Source organism: Pelobates fuscus, chromosome 11 (genome assembly GCF_036172605.1).
Source record: "Pelobates fuscus isolate aPelFus1 chromosome 11, aPelFus1.pri, whole genome shotgun sequence".
NCBI classification, from domain to species: Eukaryota; Metazoa; Chordata; class Amphibia; order Anura; family Pelobatidae; genus Pelobates; species Pelobates fuscus.
The window spans coordinates 100635706-100663055 of NC_086327.1; the positions used below are offsets into that span (position 1 = coordinate 100635706).

Sequence of the window (27350 nt, forward strand, 5' to 3'; positions counted from 1 at the left end):
GCATGGTAGTAACCTGCCTGATTTGTTATGGTGTATAACCGTAACGCAGGGATTTACCCTGGTAGCGGGATGTTTAGGGTGTGTATAAAGTGTCTACATGGTGACCAAAATGTATAAATATATATGGCCATGCTACTGTTTGTAGTATTCCATGGTGCAGGGAGTTATGTGATTTATCCGGTATGGATTATCTAAGCCGTGATGTAAAATTGAAAGATGTGGGTGAGGTAGAAAATATGTGAAAATAACCATATGTAGAAAAGTTGACGTATGAGTGGTTGAACCAAAACGTGTGATTCAACCCGAAAGTTTGTGATGTTGGGACCGTGTTCTTGTATACTCGCTATATCGTTTGAGTACATGCAGAAAGGTCAGAAATTGTACGTGCCATGTAATCGTGTGTACATGGTTGTGAAAACGTAATATTCAGAAATACCTTTAGAGGTAACTTATCACATTTATGTATTATACATGCTATCTAAATTAATGTGAACAAAATTAATATACAAGTCAAAAGAACCTAAAACATAATGAGATTTAAATGACATATCATATATGGATTGTACATGAAACAGGTAAATAAACCGAACTATATTTTATATATGGGTTTATTTATCTAATTATTTGTTCTATATGCTATAGGTTGTTAGGTTCCCTATCTGTTTACCCTAATCTCAACTATTTTGATTTAATCAGCGCTCCACTATCTACATTTTTTCTTATATTTTATATATACCTATACAGCCTGTATTGCTGTATTTAAAAGCTATGAAACTAATTGCGATGTGAATGACATGAGCAAACTGCCGAAAGCATATATCGCATGAATGACCAGATACTGTATGATACAGACATAGGCGAAAGATATGTGAAACATGCAGAAAACCGAACGCCGGTTAGTTCGAATGAGTACGTATGATAGGAGTAGATGAATTGAAACTAAGTGGGTACTTGGTGAATAAGTACCATTCGTATAGAAACTAACTAAAGGAATTTAACCGAATATGTAGCTGGCCGTAAAGCGTTGGGCCGTAAAGTAAGGCCCATTTAACAGCGCGACGCCGTGGGAATGATCCAGGCGTCAAACTTACGATTTGGAAGTCACTAGGACGTAGTCTGCGACGAAGACCGGATTTGTGAGGAGCTGGACGGGCGGAAAACCTGTAAGGAATCCTGGACACAGCTACACCAGACGAAAACCGCGGGTTTTTTGAAAAGCAAGATGGCGCCGCACGTGAACCGGAAGTGGATTCTCATGCAACGCTGACCTCGAAGGTATGGAGCCAGGTAAGGGGTGTCCCTTAAGTAGGGAAGGGGTGTGTCATACGCCCCTCCCACAAACACAGGCCAAAAGGCCTTACTACATATAAAACATTTTTTTCGATTTGCTTACCTATTTTATTTTTCAGAAGCAGGGAGACTGCCTGTCAGGCAGATGCATGGACGCCTATTGAGGCCATGTGATCGCTCTTTCAGAGAGATCACATGGCCCGCAGGGGCCTAATTTGCTGAGGTGGGACTGTCTGGGCTGTCAGGCAGTCCCCCCCCCCAGATGGTGAGCAACACCGATCACCGGCGGGGAAACAGCGACGATCGGGTAAGTAATAAGGATGGCTCGTTTTACGTTATGATGGTTCAGGACCGTCTTTAGTCCTCAAGGGGGTCTTCACTGTGTGACTCGACCGCTTGAGGCATTCAGCACACAGGCAGAGCATCAGAAGCCTGCCCGATGGGTCCGGTCGTGTGCCATTGCTGCTGTGGAAGCTCCTGCAAGCTGCTACGTTTCCAGCAGCAGAAGAGGTGGCAGCTGGCACCCAAAAGGACCAAATAAGTTGTCAAAATAGTCTTTGATTTGATTTGAATATTTACAGTGGGTTGTAGTGATTACAATGCCTGGAGTGTTCCTTTAAACTACTATCCACATGATAAATACAGATCTGTCTGTCCATCGTCATCATAATTTTAAGAGCAATAATAGAGAGTTTATTTACCTTAAGGTCAAAATTGCCTTCACAGTGAACGGATGATTTGTAATAAAAACAGGTGAAAATATGTAATCTGTACCATTGAGAAACCACTGCTAACGAAAGCAGTATTATTGCAATACCTGCAATAATTGAGCTTATGATGTTCAAAACCAGGCTTGATCTCACCTGAAATGCAAGAAAATGAATGTGATTTATTTCCAATTATTTTTATTTCCAATTATTTTTAATCATTTGGTCTAGTATGCAGTAACTCTTAGTCCAAAACACAGATTATCTGTGACTGAAACCATTCCCGGTGCTGATCTACACTTCAAATTAGGAATTAACACATGGTACAATCAATGAAAAGGCTCTCCCTTGTTTTGCCTACCCCTAATAAATAAAACAAATTAAAAGCTTGACATGGTTTAATCCCTCTCCCCAACTATTTCTAATTATTAATATGTATCTGTAATTAATAAATACTTTCAATACGGCAGTGAGCTAACTACTGAAATTCATACAAAAAAAATTCTGGAGATCCCAAAGACCCCCATAAAACTATAATGTGGATATTTTTCCTACCAACATTAACTGAATAACCAAGCAAGACTCTTACAGCTAGCCCACCCTTACTATCCCACTAAATGTAAAGTAATGTGTGAGCTAAGTGTCACAAAAAGGTAGGGACTGCTCAGTGGCTCCATCTAGTGGATGGTCAATAATTTGGTTCTATATAAATGGCAATACTTATAATTATTATTAATATTATTATCGCCATTTATATAGCACCAACACATTCTGTAGCGCTTTACAATATTATGAGAGGGGGGGATTTAACTATAAAAAGGACAATTACAAGAAAACTTACAGGAACGATAGGTTGAAGAGGACCCTGCTCAAATGAGCTTACAGTCTATAGGAGGTGGGGTGTAAAACACATGTGCTTATTTATTTTCCTTTCTTTCTTTTTTTATGAAAGTTTAAGCAACTTTTCCTTCTGTATGTTTTGGAGAAAAGAAAAAAGAATAGACATTCTGCACTACGCAATCTCAGTTTGCATTCCTCTTTCCAAACACGAACTGGGAACTTAAATGGATAAAGTTAATTCTTAACACTTTGCAACATGGTGCACGTTCACAGATGATGAGATACTTATTTCAGGGTGACCACTAGAAGCTGGCAAATGTATCAAAACAACCTTTTCCCATGTTTATCTCTTATCTATCTTCATTACACATCATTCCTATGTATGCACTAACTACTACAGGTGATACTCGAAAAATTAGAATATCGTGCAAAAGTTAATTTCTTTCAGTAATGTAATGTAAAAGGGAAACTAATATATGAGATAGACGCATTACATGCAAAGCAAGATAGTTCAAGCCGTGATTTGTCATAAGTGCGATGATTATGGCTTACAGTTAATGAAAACCCCAAATCCACAATCTCAGTAAATTAGAATATTACATGCAATCAATAAAACAAGGAGTGTACATAGAACAATATTGGACCTCTGACAAGTATAAGCATGCATATGGACTCAGTACTTGGTTTGGGCCCCTTTTGCAGCAATTACTGCCTCAATGCGGCATGGCATGGGAGCTATCAGCCTGTGGCACTGCTGAGGTGTTATGGAAGACCAGGATGCTTCAATAGCGGCCTTCAGCTCTTCTGCATTGTTTGGTCTCATGTCTCTCATCTTTCTCTTGGCAATGCCCCATAGATTCTCTATGGGGTTCAGGTCAGGCGAGTTTGCTGGCCAATCAAGCACAGTAATTCCACAGTCATTGAACCAGGCTTTGGTGCTTTTGGCAGTGTGGGCAGGTGCCAAGTCCTACTGGAAAATGAAGTCAGCATCCCAATAAAGCTCATCTGTGGAAGGAAGCATGAAGTGCTCCAAAATCTCCTGGTAGACGGCTGCGTTGACTCTGGAATTAATGAAGCACAGTGGACCAACACCAGCAGATAACATGGCTCCCCAAATCAACACAGACTGTGGAAACTTCACACTGGACTTCAAGCATCTTGCAGTGTGTGCCTCTCCATTCTTCCTCCAGACTCTGGGTCCTTGGTTTACAAATGAGATGCAAAAGTTGCTCTCATCAGAAAAGAGGACTTTAGACCACTGAGCAACAGACCAGGTCTGTTTTTCTTTAGCCCAGGTAAGACGCTTCTGACGTTGTTCAGGAGCGGCTTGACAAGAGGAATACAACATCTGAAGCCCATGTCCAGGATCTGTCTGTGTGTGGTGGCTCTTGATGCACTGACTGAAGCCTCAGTCCACTCCTTGTGAAAGTCCCCAACACTTTTGAATGGCCTTTTCCTGACAATCCTCTCCAGGCTGTGGTCATCCCTGCTGCTTGTGCACCTTTTTCTTCCACACTTTTCCCTTCCACATAACTTTCTATAAATGTGCTTTGATACAGCACTTTGGGAACATCCAACTTCCTTCGCAATTACCTTTTGAGGCTTTTTCTCCTTATGGAGGGTGTCAATGATGGTTTTCTACACAACTGTCAGGTCAGCAGTCTTCCCCATGATTGTGATTCCTACTGAACCAGACTGAGACATTTGAAGGCTCAGAAACTCTTTGCAGGTGTTTTGGCTTACTTAGCTGATTAGAGTGGGATACTGTGAGCCTAGAATATCGCACCTTTTCACAATATTCTAATTTACTGAGATTTACTGGGGTTTTCATAAGCTGTAAGCCATAATCATCGCATTTATGACAAATCACAGCTTGAACTATCTTGCTTTGCATGTAATGCATCTATCTCATATATTAGTTTCCCCTTTTACGTTGCATTACTGAAATAAATGAACTTTTGCACGATATTCTAATTTTGCGAGTATCACCTGTATATGTTGAGGTTTCAGTTATATGATTTCTTTGGAATGACAAGGAAGTAGTACCCTTTATTATTTCAGGCTGATTCTTCTATTTAAATTGCACCCTCCCTCTAAATGCTGAATAAATATGTATTTAATAAAGATAACCCCTGCAATAAATATCATTTAACTCAATATCTCGGTTTAGCCTTTGCTGAAGCAACTCCTGAGACAGGGCAATATATGGAGTGTGGCAGGCCCGGACTGGCCTTTGGGCACACCGGGCAAATGCCCGGTGGGCCGTGGTGGCCATGGGCCGAGGCCGGCAGGGGAAGGTCCCAGGATCTCCCCTGCCGGTCTATGCAGGGCCGGCACTATCCGAGCGCCGGCCCCGCTGTTTTCAATGAAGGGCCGGTGAGGAGATCAAAGATCTCCCTCACTGGCCCCCTTGGAAAGACCTGCGGCTGGGGAGGGAGAGGACCCGGCGGAGCTCTATCTTGCAGCTCCGCCGGGTTCCTCTCGCGAGATCTGGCGCGTTGCCATGGCAACGACTGGATCTCGCGAGAGTGAACTCTAGCCTCGCAGGCTAGAGTTCACTCACCCACTGGACCGCCAGGGAAGATACCAGCGTGCCGGTCCCCCCCACCTCCCAGGCTACAGGTAAGAAAGGAGGGGGGGGACATAATGCTACATTTTATTTTACCCCTCCCCAACACTCAATCCCTTCTAACATTCACACACAGACCACACAGCACTATCACACACAGCACTATCACTCCCATCACACACAGCACTATCACTCCCATCACACACAGCACTCTCACTCCCATCACACACAGCACTCTCACTCCCATCACTATCACTCCCATCACACACAGCACTCTCAAACCCATCACACTCAGCACTCACACACATCATCCACAGCACTATCACACTCAGCGCACTCACACACATCATCCACAACACTATCACACTCAGCGCACTCACACACATCATCCACAGCACTATCACACTCAGGACTCACACACATCACACTCAGCACCCTCACACACATCATACACAGCATCCATCATACACACATACTGCACCCCTCACATACACACAGAACCTCACCAACACACTGCACCACACACATACACAATACTTCCAAACATATATATATATATATATATATATATATATATATATATATATACACACACACACATATATACACACTACATTCCTGACATACACACTCTGGATCCCCTATACACACACTAGATTCCTTGTAAGCAAACACATACTACACCCCTAAACAGACACTCTCTACAAACACTACATCACATATATACACACACACACACACACATACACTACAGCCTGTATGCACACACTTGCTACATCCCCTATAAACACATTCTCTACAGCCCCTAGCCACATATGCATTACATTACACCACAAACACAACACAACTAAAACCGACCTTATTACACAATACCACACCACAATCAGCTCACTCTATACACACACACACACACACAATCCCACAAGCAGGCTCCAAACACAGCACAATACTCTTTTCTGGCATTTTTGTCTCCTGGTATCCATTTATAGAGACACCAGAGACAAGTTGCAAGGAAACACAGTGCAAGCATGTTATTAAATTTGCTTGCATGGTGCAGAAAAAATACAGGGCTTTTTTCTCATGCTAGAGCTCTTTAGCAGAGCTCTGCGCATGGTCTGCCCTGGCCTGCACTTTGAGATGGGGGCGTGTTTGTCGTTAGTGACGACAAAACACACCCGCTCTGCCCCGCCCCTTCTTAGTGGGCCGCTGTGATAAAAAAAATGCCCGGGCCGAATTTTTATCCCAGTCCGGCCCTGGAGTGTGGTAAGGGAAAATGCCACATTTTGGGAATTTACACCATTATATAAAACATCAAAAATCACCTAAAACGTGTTTGTTTCTTTTCCCCATAAAATGTATTTTCTTTGAGATTTATATTATTAATTTAGTAAATGACATCACAATCCAGTTCAGACAAGGCAAAGTCATGGCAGACATTGCTAGTGAGGAGGAGAAATAGAAACATTGTTTCAAGTCTCCTTATCTCTGCATGATCTCTCTATTCTGACTGCCAGATGCAAAGGACAGCTATTATAACAATGATTGACAGGTAGCTGAGATGGAGGTGCCCAATTGCAGGATAAAAAAGTCTGGATTTTTATATTTATTGTTATTTTTTAAATTTCACAAATACACATTTGATAAATACAGGGATTAGTAAACATACTATTGAACAATTTGAACAAGTGACAGTTCCACTTTTAACCGTTTTAATTATATTTATAACAAGTATTATGTGGTCTTACCTTTCCTAATGTTGCTTTTACTGCAGCACTAATTGATAATGATCCAGATATAATATACTGTAAATATAAAATTTGACATTAGCATTCTGATTTATAAACAAACAGGCAATGTTGTTGGATGTGAGCATAATCTGTCCCTTAAAAGGACACTAGATCCACCAAAACAACTTCAACTTTATTATCATTTGCAACTTTCCCCCTCCCTCCCTGGATTTTTCAGTTTGTGCTGTTATTTTTCTTTTGAGATTGAGAATACACTGCAATACCGGCGCCGACACTGTGTATGGAGAGAGGCAGGGATAGAAAGCTACATCTTATCCCTGCTTCTCTCTCCTGACTGAATCCGCAGGCGAACGGCACAGAGTGCAGCCAACAACTTCCAGACTGCAGAGACAGCCTACAGATCAGGTAAGTGAGGGATGGGGGGAGTGAGGCAACCTTCAGATCAGGTAAGTGAAGCATGGGGGAATGAGGGGCAGCCTACAGATTAGGTAAGTGAGGGATGGGGGGGGGGGGACAGCCTACAGTTTAGGTAAGTGAGGGATGGGGGGAAGCCTACAGATCAGGAAAGTGAGGCATGGGGGGGCAGCCTACAGATCAGGTAAGTAAGGGATAGGGGGAAGGGTACAGATCAGGTAAGTAAGGAATGGGGGACAGACTACAGATTAGGTAAGTGAGGCATGGGGGGCAGCCTACAGATCAGGTATGTGAATCATGGTGGGCAGCCTACAGATCAGGTAAGTAAGGGATAGGGGGCAGACTACAGATTAGATAAGTGAGGCATGGGGGCAGCCTACAGATCAGGTAAGTGAAGCATGATGGGCAATTTACAGATTAGGTAAGTGAAGCATGGGGGGCAGTCAGGGCTGCCATCAGAAATTTTGGGGCCCCTGACAAAGCACAAGGTCTGGGCCCCCCCCCCCCGACCCCTCCCTCCCGGGCCCGCCCACGCCCTACCTAGTCGGCTGGCAATGATGCGGGACTGAATGTGGTGTGTATAGTGTAAGTGAATTAGAATGTGTGTAATGGATGTAGTGTTTGTGTGTATTAGATACTGTTTGTGCAGTGAATGCAGAGTGTGTTAGTGTAGCGGATGCAGTGTGTATAGTGAACGCAGAGTGTGTTTGAGTAGTGGATGTAGTGTGTGTACAGTGATGTAGTGTGTGTTTGTGTAGTGTATGTAGTGTTTGTATGTACTAGATGAAATGTGTTTAGTGGATGCAGTGTCTGTAGTGGATGTAGTGTGTGTATTAGACGCAGTGTCTGTGTATAGTGAACGCAGAGTGTTTCAATTTGTGGTGGATGTAGTGTGTGTACTGTGAATACAGGATGTTTGTGTAGTGGATGCTGTGTGTACAGTTAATGCAGAGTGTGTGTCGTATAGTGAATCCAGAGTGTGTGCATAGTTTAGTGAATGCAGAGTGTGTGTTAGTGTGTAATGAATGCAGAGTGTGTGTTAGTGTGTAGTGAATGCAGAGTGTGTCAGTGTAATGAATATAGTGTGTGTGTAAATTTGTAGTGAATGCAGAGTGTGTGTTAATGTGTAGTGAATGCAGAGAGTGTGTTAATGTGTAGTGAATGCAGAGAGTGTCTTAGTGTAGTGAATGCAGAGAGTGTGTTAGTGTAGTGAATGCAGAGAGTGTGTTAATGTGTAGTGAATGCAGAGAGTGTGTTAGTGTGTAGCGGATGCAGAGTCTGTGTTAGTGTAGTGAATGCAGAGAGTGTGTTAGTGTGAATATAGTGTGTGTGTTAGTGCAGTGAATGCAGAGTGTTTGTAAATGTGTAGTGAATGCAGAGTGTGTGTTAATGTGTAGTGAATGCAGAGGGTGTGTTAGTGTGTAGCGGATGCAGAGTGTGTGTTAGTGTAGTGAATGCAGAGTGTTAATGTGTAGTGAATGCAGAGAGTGTTTGAGTAGTGGATGTAGTGTGTGTACAGTGATGTAGTGTGTGTTTGTGTAGTGGATGTAGTGTTTGTATGTACTAGATGAAATCTGTTTAGTGGATGCAGTGTCTGTAGTGGATGTAGTGTGTGTATTAGACACAGTGTCTGTGTATAGTGAATGCAGAATGTTTCAATTTGTGGTGGATGTAGTGTGTGTACTGTGAATACAGGATGTTTGTGTAGTGGATGCTGTGTGTACAGGTGATGCAGAGTGTATGTTAGTGTAGTGAATGCAGAGTGTGTGCCAGTATAGTGAATCCAGAGTGTGTGCATAGTTTAGTGAATGCAGAGTGTGTGTTAGTGTGTAATAAATGCAGAGTGTGTGTTAGGGTGTAGTGAATGCAGAGTGTGTCAGTGTAATGAATGTAGTGTGTGTGTAAATTTGTAGTGAATGCAGAGTGTGTGTTAATGTGTAGTGAATGCAGAGAGTGTGTTAATGTGTAGTGAATGCAGAGAGTGTCTTAGTGTAGTGAATGCAGAGAGTGTGTTAGTGTAGTGAATGCAGAGAGTGTGTTAATGTGTAATGCAGAGAGTGTGTTAGTGTGTAGCGGATGCAGAGTCTGTGTTAGTGTAGTGAATGCAGAGAGTGTGTTAGTGTGTAGCGGATGCGCAGAGTGTGTTAGTGTGTAGCGGATGCAGAGTGTGTGTTAGTGTAGTGAATGCAGAGTGTGGTAATGTGTAGCGAATGCAGAGTGTGTGTCAGTATAGTGGATGCAGTGAGTGTGTTAGTGTGTAGTGTATGCAGAGTGCATGTTGTATTAGTGAATGCAGTGTGTGTATTGTATTAGTGTATGCACTGTGTGTGTTAGTGTATGCAGTGTGTGTTGTATTAGTGTATGCAGTGTGTGTGTTTGTGTATGCAGTGTGTGTTGTATTAGTGTATGCAGAGTGTGTTGTGTTAGTGTATGCAGTGTGTGTTGTGTCAGTGTATGCAGAGTGTGTGTTGTGTCAGTGTATGCAGTGTGTGTGTGTTGTGTTAGTGTATGCGGTGTGTGTGTTGTATTAGTGTATGCGGTGTGTGTGTTGTGTCAGTGTATGCAGAGTGTGTGTTGTGTTAGTGTATGCGGTGAGTGTGTTGTGTCAATGTATGCAAAGTGTGGGTTGTGTAAGTGTATGCAGTGTGTGTTGTGTCAGTGTATGCGGTGAGTGTTGTGTCAGTGTATGCAGAGTGTGTGTTGTGTTGGTATATGCAGTGTGTGTGTTGTGTCAGTGTATGTAGTGTGTGTGTTGTGTTAGTGTATGTAGTGTGTGTGTGTTGTCAGTGTATGTAGTGTGTGTGTGTTGTGTCAGTGTATGTAGTGTGTGTTGTGTCAGTGTATGTAGTGTGTGTTGTGTCAGTGTATGCAGTGTGTGTTGTGTCAGTGTATGTAGTGTGTGTTGTGTCAGTGTATGCAGTGTGTGTTGTGTCAGTGTATGCAGTGTGTGTTGTGTCAGTGTTTGTAGTGTGTGTGTGTGTGTGTTGTGTCAGTGTATGCAGTGTGTGTGTTTTGTCAGTGTATGTAGTGTGTGTGTTGTGTTAGTGTATGTAGTGTGTGTGTGTTGTGTTAGTGTATGTAGTGTGTGTGTTGTGTTAGTGTATGTAGTGTGTGTGTTGTGTCAGTGTATGCAGTGTGTGTGTGTGTTGTGTCAGTGTATGCAGTGTGTGTGTGTGTTGTGTCAGTGTATGCAGTGTGTGTGTGTTTTGTCAGTGTATGTAGTGTGTGTGTTGTGTCAGTGTATGTAGTGTGTGTGTTGTGTCAGTGTATGTAGTGTGTGTGTGTGTGTTGTGTCAGTGTATGTAATGTGTGTGTGTGTGTATGTAGTGGGTGTGTGTTGTCAGTGTATGTAGTGTGTGTGTGTGTGTTGTGTCAGTGTATGTAGTGTGTGTGTGTGTGTATGTAGTGGGTGTGTGTGTTGTGTCAGTGTATGCAGTGTGTGTGTGTGTTGTGTCAGTGTATGTAGTGTGTGTGTGTTGTGTCAGTGTATGTAGTGTGTGTGTGTTGTGTCAGTGTATGTAGTGTGTGTGTGTGTTGTGTCAGTGTATGCAGTGTGTGTGTTTTGTCAGTGTATGTAGTGTGTGTGTGTGTGTGTTGTGTTAGTGTATATAGTGTGTGTGTTGTGTTAGTGTATATAGTGTGTGTGTTGTATTAGTGTATATAGTGTGTGTGTTGTGTCAGTGTATATAGTGTGTGTGTTGTGTCAGTGTATGTAGTGTGTGTGTGTGTTGTGTCAGTGTATGTAGTGTGTGTGTGTGTGTGTGTTGTGTCAGTGTATGTAGTGTGTGTGTGTGTGTTGTGTCAGTGTATGTAGTGTGTGTGTGTGTGTTGTGTCAGTGTATGTAGTGTGTGTGTGTAAATTTGCAATGAGGAGGGGGAGGGGGGGTCATTTTAACATTATTTAAAAAAATTTTTTTTAATTAATTAAATTGTTTCTCCCCCCTCCCTGCTTACCTGTGTCTAGGGAGGGGGGAGATTCCATCCCCGGTGGTCCGGTGGCATGGTGGGGCCCCCCGGCTTCCTGTTACCGCAGAGGGGGCCCACAGCTTCTCTCCTCTTCTCTCCTCCAATAACTCTCGCGAGACCCGCGGAGCGTTGCCATGGCAACCGGGTCTCGCGAGAGTTATTAGCAGGGAGGAGAAGAGAAGAGGCTGGAGGCCTGGGCCCCCTCTGCGGTAACAGGAAGCTGGGGGGCCCGTGGCTGCACACATAGATAGCGATATTCGCTATCTATGTGTGCAGGGAGGGAAAGTGGGGCCCAGGACTGCCAGAGCAGTCCGGGCCCCCCAGGGCCGCCGGGCCCGTGACAACTGTCACGGTTGTCACCCCCTGATGGCGGCCCTGGGGGCAGTCTCTGTGTGTATTGAGCAATCTGCGTGTGTATATTCAGCAGTCTGTGTACTCGGCAGTCTGTGTGTGCATGTATTCAGCAGTCTGTGTGTGTGTGTAATTAGCAGTCTAGGGGTGGGGATCAGAAACACAGGGGACTGGAGTAGAGGTCAATGACACACACTGAGGGGCTGGGAAAGGGACAATGACACACACTGAGGGGCTTGGAAGGGGACAGTGACACACAGATGAGCTGGGGATAGGGACAGGGATACACAGAGGGGCTGAGGAAGGGGACAATGACACAGACAGAGGAGCTTGAAAAGGGGACGGTGACACAGAGGGGCTGTGAAGAAGATAAAGAGACACACAGAGGAACTGGGGAAGGGGACAATGACACACAAAGGGGCTGGAGAAAGTAAAACACACAAAGGGGAAGTAAGAGACACACAAGGGGAAAAAAATGGAGGATAAAGTAAACTAAAGGGGTAGATACACTAAGAGGGGTAAGACATTCAAAAGATGGGATAAGTAACACAAAGCGGGGGTTAAGAGATACACAGGTGAAAATTATTTTTTTTCTAACAGACTCTCTAATGCATGCTGAGACGGCCTCTGTTGGAGGGCCCCCTCCAGGGCCCTTTATTAATATTATTATTATTACTGGCATTTATGAGGTGCAGGAAGTGTTGTAGGTGCAATCTGGTACTGTGGGCACTTACTGATACTATAGCTAGTGCTGTGAGTGTCTTCAAGTACTGTGGCAACTGCTGTGCACACTACCTAGTGCTGTAGCTTTGCGCGCAGTCATTTTTATTTTTATAATTCAGTTATAGTGCATTGATCATGTGTGTATGACTAATGTGGTGCATTTAATAGTGTTAACATTAAAACAGATTAGAAATTGAACACTCAAATCAGACAATAGCAACTTGATTATTTTATTAAAGGACCACTATAGTGCCAGGAAAACAAACTCGTTTTCCTGGCACTATAGTGTTAATATTAATGTAATTATGTGTTTAAAACTGCCATCTGCCACTTATTAACAAACAATATATCCATTTCTTTCCAGAAATCATATGTTTTTGTTTAGGGATATATTAATGATGGCAAAATGCTCAGAACTGCCCTGAGCCTACAGTATACAATGCAAAACTGACCTCTGGAAAATACCAGAACCTGTAATTCTGCCTTAATTCAAGAATCTAAAAAACATTAATGCCTTTATGACAAAAACAAGCAAACAAACTAAATAAACATAAGAAAGAATAATAAATCACTATAAATATGCTTCATAAATTACGTATGAAACAGGAGACGTTCTTAGCTCTATAGAGGAATATCTATCCGATGTAGCACAGTAAGACATTCAAGAACTGAGATTTGGTGAGAGGAATAAAAATGTATTAATTTTCTTACCATTACTCCAGACCAAAAAGGTAAACCGCTATAAGGGATCAGGAAATAAATTCCATATCGTGGAAGAAAACAAAAAATAATGCCAAAAATAATGATTAATACTCCTGAAAATACCTGAGTCACCTGTATGGAAAATAATACAGAAAAATATATATTCACAAAATGTATTATTTATATATTCACAAAATCACATACCTCTTAATTTCATATTGTATAAGGGCAATTGTGAATTTAATGAAGAACTGGATAAGACATATATGTTAGTCACATCGTTTTATTTTTATTACATAGATATTTACAATTCCACATCTTCTGTTATGGATTTATAGCCGTATCCAAAAGGGTCATTGATCAAGAGGTGGGGCACACCTGTCAATACTAGCTGGTGTGCATAAAGACATAGATGAGGTATTAAAAATAAAGAAGAGGGTTGCACTCAGTCACAAAAATACACACAGGGTGCTAAACTGAGCACGGGTCAGCCTACCCCATATAATCTATATATAAGACAAACCCTATAAACACCTGGGTACAGGTCTAAATGTTGCAGATCCATTAAAGATGATTTGAACATATCACAGTGAGTGCCTGAGACTTTTTCTTATACATAGATGAGGTATTAGTCTCAGAATTGTAAAATACATTAGTATAATTTATATAGGGACGGGTGATTATTGTCTAGGCAACTATCTCACCCCTGCTCCTAACAAAATGTTCTTAACAGCGTGCTACACAAATACCAAATAATCATAACATAAATATCATCATTATAATAACACCATATAATTAATATTATTATTATTATTATTATTATTGGTATTTATATAGCGCCAGTATATTCCTTATCTCTTTACAATATTATCAGAGGGGGAGATTTAACAATAAATGAGACAATTACAAAAACTTACAGGAACAATAGGTTGAAGAGGACAATGCTCAAACAAGCTTACAGTCTAGAGGAGATGGGGTATAAAACACAATAGCCACACTACTAGGTGCCTGTGACTCACACAGTCTTCATGAAAACAAAATGGTTTTATTTTCAATCAGAGGTTAACTTGCGTTAGAAGTTTTTATCTCCCAGAAACATAGAATATGACGGCAGATAAGAACCTTTCAGCCCATCTAGTCTGCCCAATTTTCTAAATACTTTCATTTGTCCCTGTCCTTATCTTTAGTCTAGGATAGGCTTATGCCTATCCCAGGCATGCTTAAACACCTTCACTGTGTTAACCTCTACCACTTTAGCTGGAATGCTATTCCATGCATCCACTACCCTCCCAGCAAAGTAATACTTCCTGATATTATTTTTAAACCTTTGCCCCTCTAATTTAAGACTATGCCCTCTTGTTGTGGTAGTTTTTCTTCTTTTAAATATAGTCTCCTCCTTTACTGTGTTGATTCCCTTTATGTATTTAAATGTTTCTATCATATCCCCCCACCCGTCTCATCTTTCCTCCAAACTATACATGTTAAGACCCTTTGACCTTTCCTTGTAAGTTTTATCCTGTAATATATGGACCAGTTTAGTAGCCTTTCTCTGAACTTTCTCCAGAGTATCAATATCCTTCTGGAGATATGGTATCCAGTACTGCATACAATACTCCAAGTGAGGTCTCACTAGTGTTCTGTACAATGGTATGATCACTTCCCTCTTTCTACTTCTCCCTATACAACCAAGCATTCTGGTAGAATTTCCTGATGCTCTATTACACTGTCTGCCTACTTTTAAGTCATCTGAAATTATTACCCCTAAATCCCTTTCCTCAGATGTTGAGGTTAGGACTCTATCAAATATTCTATACTCTGCCTTTGGGTTTTTTTTACGTCCAAGATGCATTATCTTGCCCTTATCCACATTAAATGTCAGTTGCCACAGCTCTGACCATTTTTCTAGTTTACTTAAACAATTTGGCTTATCCCTCCTGGAACATCAACCCTGTTACATAGTTTTGTATCATCAGCAAAAAGACATACCTTAACACCAAGACCTTCTGCAATATCACTAATAAAAATAATAAAGAGAATGGGTCAAAGTACAGATCCCTGAGGTATCCATAGGCGTGCGCACGGGGTGTGCCGGGTGTGCCTGGGCACACCCTAATCCCTGCGGCACGCCTCTGGAGTGAGACCGGCAGGGGAGATCTCGGGATCTCCCCTGTCGGCTCATGCAGAGCCGGCGCTATCCGAGCGCCGGCTCTGCTCTAAGCCTCCCTCCCCACCGACCTGGAGGCAGGGAGGGAGGCAGGAGAGGACCCGGGGAGCTCTTGCCAGCAGCTCCGCCGGGTCCTCTCGCGGGATTCTGAGCGTTGCCGCGGTTACCGCGGCAGCGCTCAGATCTCGCGAGAGTGAACTGTAGCCTGCAAGGCTAGAGTTCACTCTCCACTGGACCACGAGGGAAGGCAGCAGCAGAAATGATCCCCCCTCCCAGGCATAATGTAAGAAGGGAGGGGGGATTTTAAGAAATCTGCCCCCACCTCCACTAGACCACCAGGGAAGGCAGCAGCAGCAGCAGCAAGGTCCCCCCTCTACATAAGGTAAGAATTTACCAAACGGCCCCCACACAATACACACAATCCCCCAAACATACAGCACCCACATACAGCACACAAACTGCACACACACACACACACACACACACTAACCGCACCCTCACATATACACACTAACAGCACCCTTACACACACATACAGCGCCCTTACACACACATACAGCGCCCTCAAACACACATCACCCTTACACACACACACACATCACCCTCACATATACACACTAACAGCACCCTTAAACACACACACAGCACCCTTACACACACACACAGCACCCTTACACACACATACAGCACCCTTACACACACACACACACACACACACACAGCGCCCTCACACACACATCACCCTCACATATACACACTAAAAGCACCCTTACACACGCATACAGCGCCCTTACACACACACACACACACAGCGCCTTCACACACACACAGCGCCCTCACACACACACACAGCGCTCTTACACACACAGCGCTCCTTAAACACACAGCACCCTTACACACATCGCCCTTACACACACAGCGTCTACACACACACACACACACACAGCAGTGTATATATATATTATATATATATATATATATATATATATACGCGGCGTGTGTTTTTGTGCTTTAGGGTGCACACCCTTATACAATAGGCTGCGCACGCCTATGGAGGTATCCCACTGGTAACAAGACCTTGCTTCGAATATACTCCATTGACTACAACCCTCTGTTGCCTGTCATTCAGCCACTGCCAAACCTATTTAACAATATTGGAATCCAAACTTAAAGATTGCAGTTTATTGATAAGCCTTCTATGTGCAACATTGTCAAAAGCTTTACTGAAAGCGAGGTAAGCAATGTCTACCGCACCACCCTGATCAAATATTTTAGTTATGCAATTCAAAAAAATCAATGAGATTAGTTTGGCATGACCTCCCTAAAAATAAACCCATGTTGTCTCTGGTCTTTAAATCCATGTGATTTTAGATGTTCAACAATCCTATCCTTTAACATGGTTTCCATTACTTTCACCACTACTGAAGTAAGGCTTACTGGCCTATAATTGCCCGACTCCTCCCTTCTACCTTTCTTGTGAATGGGCACAACATTTGCTAATTTCCAATCTTCTGGGACTACTCCCGTTAACAATGATTGGATAAATAAATCCGTTAATGGTTTTGCTAGTACACCACTGAGCTCTTTTAATAACTTTGGGTGTATTCCATCAGGTTCCATTGACTTATTTGTCTTTACTTTTGACCATTGAAATAGAACCTCTTCCTCTGTAAACTCACATGTAACAAATGACTAACTTGTCCTTTTTCCTAACTGAGGTCCCTTTCCTTCACTTTCATCTGTAAATACTGAACAAAAATATTCATTGAGGCAGTCAGCTAGACCTTCCTCTTCTACATACCTACCTTCTTTTGTTTTTATTCTAACTAATTCTTGTTTTACTTTCCTTTTCTCATTTATGTATCTAAAAAATGTTTTGTCCCCCTTTTTTTACTGACTTTATTTATTTTCTCTTCTGTGTGTGACTTGAAACATCTTATAACTTGCTTAGCCTCTTTCTGCCTAATCTTATAGATCTGTCTGTCTTACTCACTATGTTTTTTTTAATAATTACTAAATGCAAACTTAGATTTTTTTTTTTACTATTTTGGCCACTTCTGTGGAGTACCCCAGTGGTTTCTTTAATTCTTTGCACTTACTGACAAGCCTAACACAATTTTCTGTTGCCTTCAGTAGTGCAACTTTTAAATAATCCAATTTCTCTTCGACTCCATTTAATCTGCTCCAGTCTGACAATGACTCCTTTACACACGTTCTAATTTTAGAAAAATATGTTTCTCTAAAGTCTAAAACTTTTGTTTTTGTGTGGTGTGACTCAGTCACTCTTCTTTTATTAAACCACACTGACTGGTGATCATTAGATCCTAAACGTTCATCTACAGTAATATCTGATACCAAATCTCAATTTGTTAACACTAAAACTAGTATGGCCTCCTTACGAGTTGGCTCCTCAACGACTTGTTTTAGAGAGTCCCAGTAAGGAGTTTAGAATATGTGTGCTCCTGGCACAAGCAGCTATTTTGGTTTTCCAGTTCACGTCCTGAAGATTAATTATGAAACCAGGTGGCTGCACTCACCTGAACATGCATAAATGGAGTGCTGCTGGGGGGCAATTTATACAATATACAAGATCCAGCGCACTCACTTATCCACTAAATAGCAACTTCAATGTTGACCGATTTTATTAGTATTTTTAAAAACACCTAATCTAGGCAAAAATAGTGGGGGTTTAGGTACATTATATGATCATACATTGCATAAGCCTGCCACAATGTCAATGTACCCCATCTATGGCAGGTCCTACTCTGGGTAGAGGGCGGGTGATAGTGGGTAGGATGGCCTGTGACAGAGGGTGGGGGGGGAGGGGCAGTGACAGGGAGTAGAGGGGATGGAGGGACAGTAACAGGGGTTGGGTCACGGAGGGGCAGTAACAGGGGGTAGGGGTCACGGAGGGGCAGTGACAGGGGGTAGGGGTTAGTAACACGGGGTAGGGGGATGGAGGGACAGTGACAGGGTGTAGGGGGGTTGGAGGTGCAGTGAAAGGGGGTAGGGGGTATGGAGGGGCAGTGACAGGGGGTAATGGGTAGTAACAGGGTATAGGGGTATGGAGGGGCAGGCACAGTGGGTAGGTGGGGTGGAGGGGTGGTGACAGGGTGTAGGGGGGTTGGAGGGGCGGTGACAGGGTGTAGGGGGGTTGGAGGGGCTGTGACAGGGTGTAGGGGGGTTGGAGGGGCAGTGATAGGCGGTAGGGGTATGGAGGGGCAGTGGCAGGGGGTATGGTGTAGTAACAGGGGATAGCAGAATGGAGGGGCAGGAGCAGGGGGTAGGTGGGGTGGAGGGGCAGTAACATGGGGTAGGGGGTGGAGGGGCAGTGACAGGGGGTAGGGAGGTAGTAACAGGGGGTAAGGGGATGGAGGGGCAGTAACAGGGGGTAGGGGAGATGGAGGGGCTGTAACAGGGGGAGCATAAATATCTTGGGTGTTTTAAAAAAAATACTAATAAAATATATCAACATTGAAGTTGCTGTTTAGTGAATAACTGTGTGTGCGCTGGATCTTGTGTATCCGGAAGATTAAAGTCACCCCATGATGATAACTTCCCCCTTCATTATCATTTTAGCTATTTCCTCAACTAGTAGATTATCTAACTCTTCTATTTGTCCTGGGGGCCTGTAAATTAATTTAATTCTGTTAATTGAACTTTAATCAAACACAGGAGTCTTCTGCAGGCACTAGAAGGCAATTATCAGAGCAGGGGATAAGAAATGATAAATTAAACAGACTGTGCAATAAAGTTCCTTTTCAGGAAGTGTTTAGGAAGGCTGTGCAAGTCACATGCAGGGAGGTGTGAATACAGTTGTATAAACGAAGTGATCGGACTCCTAAATGGCAGACAACTGAGCAGTGAGACTACAGAGGTATGATCAATACACCAAAACTGCCTCATTTAGCTAAAATAGTTTTGACGCCTATAGAGTTCACTTTTAAATGAAAGGTATTATAGCACTGTGTTTTTGTCATCGTATTTGCTCACTGCCATCACCAATCACCAGTAATATAAGCAGAACATTTTAATTGTCCATTATTATTTTAATTGATGTACTTACACCAAGAGCCATAGGTTCTCCTTTGCTGAAGCTGATGAGAGGCTTTGGAGTCGTGTTTTTTATATTTTGAATGTGATCTGGTAACTCTTGCAAATTACCACTTGGATTAGTTTGAGTAATAACCGCAGAGCCATCATTGTCTGATCGAATTTCAGTCATGATTCCCACCTATATCAAAAAGAACAGAGAGAGGCCATCAAAATCGTGGGTTGAGCAATAAACAAATATTACATATTCTTTACAATGGATAGGTCACGCATTAAACCTAGATGTAAATATATTGTATTATGAGAAATCATCAAAAATATCTGCCAATGAAAAAAAATAGGAAAGAGCCTTCAAAATGCTATGGGGTTTGGACAACGTTCTGCTTGAAACACGTGAAACGAGTTATTGAAATATTTGCCAAGTGATTTGTTTTATAATTACAATAATTGACAATTATTTATATTAATTTATTATTGATAATAATAGCTTGGTTGCTACTTCTAGGTGGTGCTTTAAAGTGTGTGCTTGGAGATTTCCTGGAGAGTTTTACAGATTCTTCAACTGTCTAAGATTTTACTAAGAGTTTTCTTTATATTGTTACAGGTAAGATGCATCTATAGGAAACGGTTACTGATTGCACAAGGTTTGATTTCCTGTTGGTAATTGGTAAGGCATTTGATTAGCTAGGTATTTGCTACTGATTGTTGGTTTATTAGCTATTGTTTGCAAATAAGCACAGGCCTACCCAGGTGTTATATAAGTCCTAAAAGCACTACCCACTACACTAGGAAAGTTTAAGGGTTGTGGCAATCAGCTTGTCTAATATAGCTTAGTTGCTGCTTCTAAGTGTGTGATTGGAGATATTCTGTTTTGAATAAGTTTATTAAAGTCGTAACGGAGCGTAGGCAGACATTTTTTTTGAATTGCGAAAAAGAGCATTTGGTTGCCTGCGCAGAGGCATATAAGTCAGATGAGACATGCAATAAAAGAAAACAAATGCATTTAACAGGCATAATAACTCATTATGTAGGCTATTTAGTTATCTGGGCCATTTCTATGTCCAACTATGCGTGTGATGGCGCTTTCCGCATAAGTAGTCTTATATGTAATTAAATAAGCATGCAGGCAAATTAATTAAGTATGCAGTAACTTTGCGAGATTAGTTTTTGCTTCGGATAAAACTGAAAAAACTAAATCCAGAGGACTGACAGAAAAAAAAAAAGACTTGTGCACGTTCTATGCGGGTGCTAAGTATGAAATGGTCAATGAGTGTAGCACTCGCTTATTTACCATACACACAGTAATAAGCGGTATTAATCTCTAGTCTTATACGTAATTAAATGAACATGCAGGCGAGTAAATTAAGTATACAGTAACTTTACAAAAATAGTTTTTGCTTCAGATAAAACCTAAAAAACTATAGGTTTAAAACTAACAACAAAGTAGCTGAATTATGTTTAATAGTTGTGCACTTTGTATGCGGGTGCTGAGTACGAAATGGTCGATAAGTGCAGTGCCTGCTTATTTACTATGCATGCAGTAATAAGTGGTAGTAATCTCTGACCGCTAGGGGCAGTAGTATTAGCTGATGTAACATATAATATGACATGCTATTTTCAATGCAGTTCAGTGGGCACATAATAGAACATTAAGGACTCTGGTACTGTCAACCGCGACATGGCTTGCAATGTCCATTCAATGGGAGCTGCTCATTGCAGAACCGCTCTGCAGTTCTTAGGCCGCCGGATCCCCGTCTGTCTCCCCCGCGACGACCCCATTCCGTCTCCGGGGCCCTCTGTAGCTTTGTGGGCACTCGGGAGCAGGGGCTATCCATCCGACTCCCACACCTAGAGTCCACGGGCCCCCCTCTCCCTGCACCTCCCCATCTCCACCTAGTGCCCCAGAGGTGGGCGCTGCCCTATGTCTCTCCCGTTGCCGTCCGCTTACTTGGAGCCGGCGCGTACCCCCCCAGCCAACGGTCCGCCGGAGGGGCCGCGCAGGCCCGCCCCACCGGGCTCTCGGCTTTGGTGACTCGGCCCTCTGGGGACCCACATACCCATGGGCTAGGGCACACACACCTCCAGCGGGCAGGTCCCCCCCTGCCCCCACCCCTGAGCGGCGGGTGGGGGCCCTAAAACTAACAATAAGGGGGGACCTACTGTCCCACCCCTCAGCCCCCACCCCCTGAGCGGCGGGTGGGGGCCCTAAAACTAACAATAAGGGGGGGACCTATTGTCCCCCCGGGCCCCCACCCCTGAGCGGTGGGTGGGGGCCCTAAAATTAACAATAAGGGGGGGACCTATTGTCCCCCCCGGCCCCCACCCCTGAGAGGCGGGTGGGGGCCCTAAAACTAACAATAAGGGGGGACCTACTGTCTCCCCCAGCCCCCACCCCTGAGCGGCGGGTGGGGGCCCTAAAATTAACAATAAGGGGGGACCTACTGTCCCCCCCTCGGCCCCCACCCCTGAGCGGTGGGTGGGGGCCCTAAATACAAAGGGGGGACCCTAGTTAACCCTCCCTCCCCCCAAAAAAATTATCTCCCTACCTACCCCCCTCACCCTAAAAATAATGAGGGGGGGACCTTTAACTAAAAACCTGTAAAAAAAAATGAGATAAAAACAACTTACCTTTCGATGTTTTCTTTCTTCTAAAATCTTCTTTCTTCTAAAATCTTCTTTCTTCAGACCCAAAAAAAGCCAAATAAAAAGCCATAATAACCGACGCCATTAAAAAAAAAAAAAAAAAAAAAACGAGCGCAAAAAAAACAATCCATGTTCACCCATGGAGGGCTCCACGCAGACTGAGCTTTGCAGGGTGGGGGAAGGCTTATAAAGCCTTGCCACGCCCTGCAATTAGGCTAAGAACACTCTGATTGGCTGGTTTAAGCCAATCAGAGTGCTCTTTGTCATTTTACACAGCGTGGGAAAGTTCAATTTTCCCACGCTGTGTAAAATGACACAGAGCACTGTGATTGGATTCCTATCTCAGTTCTGCACAATGTGCAGCACCTACATTTAGCATCTGTACACAGTTCATGGAGACACTGAACACTCCCCATAGAGATGCATTGATTCAATGCATCTCTATGAGGAGATGCTAATTGACGCGGCGCTGCGTTTTTCCACGCATGTACACTACCTCCCACTGCTTTCCTATTGGATTGGCTGAGATAATGGAGGTGTGGCCAGACTGGAGAAAAGGTGAGTAAAATAACCTTTTTACTGAGGTCGGGTACCTAAATTGTAAGTTTAACACTATAGTGTCAGAAATCCACGTTTGTAATCCTGACACTACAGAGTTCCTTTAAAATTTCTACAAATTAATGTAGAACTTATAATTTTTTTTTGTATCACACAAATGGATCGTGACTCTACATGCTGGAATGCATGTAGAGTGACGGAATATGTTGGCGCTTTATAAATGCCATTATTAAATAAATAAGTATTAAAGGCATTGACAAATGCTGCTTAAAATAATACTGTAATACAGCGCTATCCTTAGTTTTACCAGCAATGTTGCAAATCTATAAGTTTCTTACTTTCAGTCGGTTTCAAGTGAGGAGAACAATCCCGCTGAATCTGCTGCCTTGCCTGTCTTCTCGGATCTGCAATGGGCTTGTTCGCAAAGACTGAATGTGCAGAGATATCACTAGCAAGGAGGGGTCTCTCATCCAGGGCTGTGAGAGTTTCCTGTGATGAAATCCATTGTTTTGTTCACATTCTCTCTGTTATCTTTTAAAAAGTACTAATTTAGGGAAAAAAAATGTCAACTGTAAAATTAATTACGAATCATAAACATTCACTTCCTGCAAAATAAGGTCAGTTTTACATTTGTATTATTTCTCATGCACTTGTGATATTCTCTGTATATTAAATTTCAACACTTCTTCCTTTTGTAACTGTTAAATATTCCTGATGCAAGGTAAGCATTTTGTGTGCGTTTACAACTGCCGATTTAGCCCTTTCACTGCCAAATGATTGGCCAAAAATGATTATCAGATGGAATGTTTAAATGTGTTTTTCATTTCTGTATGCATACACAGCACATTGCTTGATAGAAACATAGTTTTGTTGGACAGGAAGAATGTTAAAAACAATTTATTGAATAATGAAGTTTCACATAAGAAAACAGTATTATAAGTTAAATACCATTTCTGAATATGTGTAATTTTCCCCACATTTTCTAGAATTCTCTTACTTTTACTAGTATCCCATATGTACTCATATTCAGAGGCGGTGCAGTGATTGTCATGCACACACTGTGTACCTGGGTTCTGTTAGGCATGCGCCACCTCCCCTGCTGCTGAAAGCTTGTGCATGAAACTTCTGGTTAGTACCACACAGCTAAACCAGCTGCACAGGGCCTCGCTCATTGGCCAACAGTGTTCAGTTCATGCTCTCAGCCAATAAGTGAGACTCTGCATGGCTGGGCTAGCTCAATGGCAGGAGCTTCGGGCAATGGCGTCCTGAAAATGAACCCCCTTCCTTTCCAATACAGCAGTGTTTCCCAACCTGTGGTCTCTGGGATTCCAGGTTTCCAGGTGGTCCGCAACTACTGTACCAATAATATCAAATTTTTCATCTTTATTCTAATTCCCTGCCAACTACTGAGCATAGAGGAGGCGGCCACTGGCTAAGAGGGAGGAATCACAAACAAGCACGTCTCTATTACATCATTGGTGAGTAACCTTCTTTTTAAACCTTTTTGCCCTCTTTATTTACAGGCCTATTCAAACGTTGGTTTGGGCACAACCAAACCTACTTGGCACTCTTTCTCACCCTTTGTTCCCAACCACAAATGTGAAGGCGGTAGCATTGAGCTGTGGGAGGAGGTACAGAGCCTCCTCTGGCCATTTCTGCTCGATTCATTCCACACACCACTCCCTTTCTTAAACATTATCCATGAAGTATGTAACCTGTTCAATGTATGTTACCTGTTATTAAATAATATCGAGTTTTTTCTACAAAGACCTGAGAGTGCATCTCTTTCCTTCTTGCTTTACATACCCAGCGTGGGATTGCACCAAGGCAGTTTTTTACTTATTCATTGAAAGGGTGAGTGCCACTACACTTGTATGTATATATATATATATATATATATATATATATATATATGTAATGGGACACCTTCTTAAAGGCTTTGTGATGCCCTGCAGCAATTAGCTATTGAAGATTATGTTATATAATAATCTTAATTTTAATAATGACAGGAGTCAAGGTCAAGGTGCTGCAGCAACTAAAGAAAGTCAATGTAATCAAAGTTCCGGCCCTGATGGTATTCCCCCCACAAATACTTAGGAGCTAAGTGTAAAAATAAGTGAACCTCTGTTTTACATTTTTCAAGATTCTTTTTTTTCAGGAATTGTACAGAGGATTGGAGGAAGGCAGATCCAAATCTTTGGCTGGAAATTATAGACCTGTGAGCTTAAATTCTGTGGCTGTATTAAAGTTTTATTAAGGGATAATATTCATGAATTCATTGGGAAGAAGATTGTTATTAGGAATAATCAGCAGGGTTGTTATAAAGCATCATCAGTTTTGATGACTGGCAATTTTACAACATGACAGGAGGCTTCATATTTTGCTTAATCTTTCTTTACTCACTACATAGCAACAAAGAAAATCATAAGAAAAACTGAGAACCAATCAGAAACAAGCAGTGTCCATAAGAGGCGTGTATAACAGTAGAACTTCCTCTAAAAATAGTGACATCACAAATTTATGAATCCAATTACACGAAAGAGACAACGAAATGGAAGAAATCCAAGAAACGAATAGAAGAAGAAAGGTCCCAGTAACATGACAGGTGTAGAGTCGCCATATGGGCAGTCGGAACCTTGGACAAAACCCCCCACATACCTAACCCAATAATACGCTGACACTAGGGTATATGGGTAAAATGGTCCACAGCTTTTATTAACCATTATAATAATAAATAACATAAACAATATAATAATAATAATTTAATATATAAATATGGGTCATTGCCCCCATACTCCGCCCTCGCATCCGCATCCTTCTTTTAATATAACGGGCAATGACCCCCAACATATTAACACATATATATATATATATATATATATCTTTAACAATTTGCAACCTTACTCCAACATAACAGTTTAAGTGCCAACCATAAATAACCACGGCAGGGGTATACCCGGATACCCCTACCCCACCATGTTCTGAGCCACCTCCAGGACTCGAAACCTACCAACCACCAGTTACCACAATTTCCATGTCCGTGACGTTCCTCATGGGAGCCTATTTCCTCCTCCTCGGCTCCCTATCCTGCCACGGGCTCAGACCTTGACCCCTTAAGCTGTCTGAGCTCCCCCACCCCGGAGAAAGAGTGCCCTTTGCATCCCTCCCTGTAACCCCAGGTTCAGCAGGTCCCAACCTACTGCCGACAGGTGAACGCCGTCCAGGTGATAATACCCTGGCAAACCACCAGGCTCCTGAAGATGCAAATAAATTGAGGCAAAATGAACACCTGTGATATTTCCCCACCGCTCAGGGGTGGGGGCCGGGGTGGGAGGACAATAGGACCTCCCCCCTTGTTTCTGATGTAGGGCCCCCACCCGTCGCTCAGGGGTGAGGTCCAGGGGGGCAATAGGTGCCGTTTGTTTGTATGTTTGTTTGTTTAATAGACATGCCCCTTCTCGCGGTTATAGCGAGTAAGGGCATAATTTACTAATACTAAGTAATTTTTTACTTATTATTAGTAAATTTGTCTGAAAGACCAATTTAGGTACTTCAGCCTTTTGGTAGATAACTCCCTAATACCATGGGAATTAGGGAGTTATCTACTAAGCGGCTGCAAGAGAAGTTCCGAAATGCCAAAGTTCCGAAGTGCCGAAGTCCCGAATTTCAGAATACCAAACCAAATATTTTCCCCATTCACATCCCTACCCAGTACTATAAAGAGTACACTCTAGCCCTCCCTTTTATGACCTCATCTTCAGTAGTGCTCCTGCTGTGACAAATACAACTTTCTAGTGAATGTTGCAGCTGTTATGAGACAGTATGCAAAGTGTTAGTGCAGAAGGATACTGATAGACTCTTTATTACCTTTGCAGTTGGCAATATATGTAATTTGCTGAAGTAATACAGAGTTAAGAAGTAGCTGCCATGGTTAACAGAGGCAGCAGTGGTGGAACTACCGCCAGTGCAGCCGATGTGTTGTACCGAGGTCCGCACACTGTTGGGGCCTACCAGGCGGCCCTCACACTTAGGGACACTTGATGGACAAGATGGTTCTGGGAGGAAGTGAGTCCAGACCACATCCACCCAGATATAAGAGAGAGCTGCAAGGGGAGGGTGCAAAACAGGAGGCACAGAGAGAAATAAGCAGCCACAGCTTGTAATCCCACTTGACCCCAGGGAAGCCAACCTCCTGCACCCAAAATATATGGTAACAGAAGGGTAGCTAAAAATATAGATATTATGCCTTGTGTGTCTCTATGTTTCTGTGTGTGTGTGTTTATGTCAGTGTGTATCTGCGTCAATATGTGTGTTTGTGTGTGTGTATGTGTGTCAGTGTGTATGTGCATTTGTGTTAATAAGTGTCTGTCAGTGTATATTTGTATGTGTCAATATGTGCGTATCTGTGTGTGCGTGACATTGCGTATGTGTATCCATATGTGTGTCAGTGTGTATGTGTATCTGTGTGTGAGTGTGTTTATGTGTATCTGTGCGTGTGTATGTATTCATTTGTGTGTGAGTCTGAGTCAGTATGAGTGTGTAGGTGTATCTGTGTCAGTATGTGTGTGCATTTGTCACTATATGTGTGTATTTGAATTGTAACAGTGCGTATGTATCTCTTT

The 27350-nt window shown here is 42.6% G+C and overlaps 1 protein-coding gene across 2 annotated transcripts in view; it reads right to left on the reverse strand.

The window, feature by feature from the left end:
• The window catches only part of LOC134577949 (membrane-spanning 4-domains subfamily A member 4A-like), a 64447-nt gene extending 41126 nt beyond the window's left edge, over window positions 1-23321 (reverse strand). Inside the window, exons 1-5 of one of the 2 annotated variants that reach the window (XM_063436896.1) lie at window positions 23067-23321; window positions 19541-19708; window positions 13320-13442; window positions 7152-7208; window positions 1992-2153 (exon numbers count right to left, since the gene is read on the reverse strand). In XM_063436896.1, coding sequence (XP_063292966.1) covers window positions 1992-2153; window positions 7152-7208; window positions 13320-13442; window positions 19541-19699 — 501 coding nt within the window. In that variant the 5' untranslated portion in view covers window positions 19700-19708; window positions 23067-23321. The remainder of the gene's footprint in view (window positions 1-1991; window positions 2154-7151; window positions 7209-13319; window positions 13443-19540; window positions 19709-23066) is intronic. The other variant, XM_063436897.1, reaches the window with a different exon arrangement.
• Between the last annotated feature and the right edge of the window lie 4029 nt (window positions 23322-27350).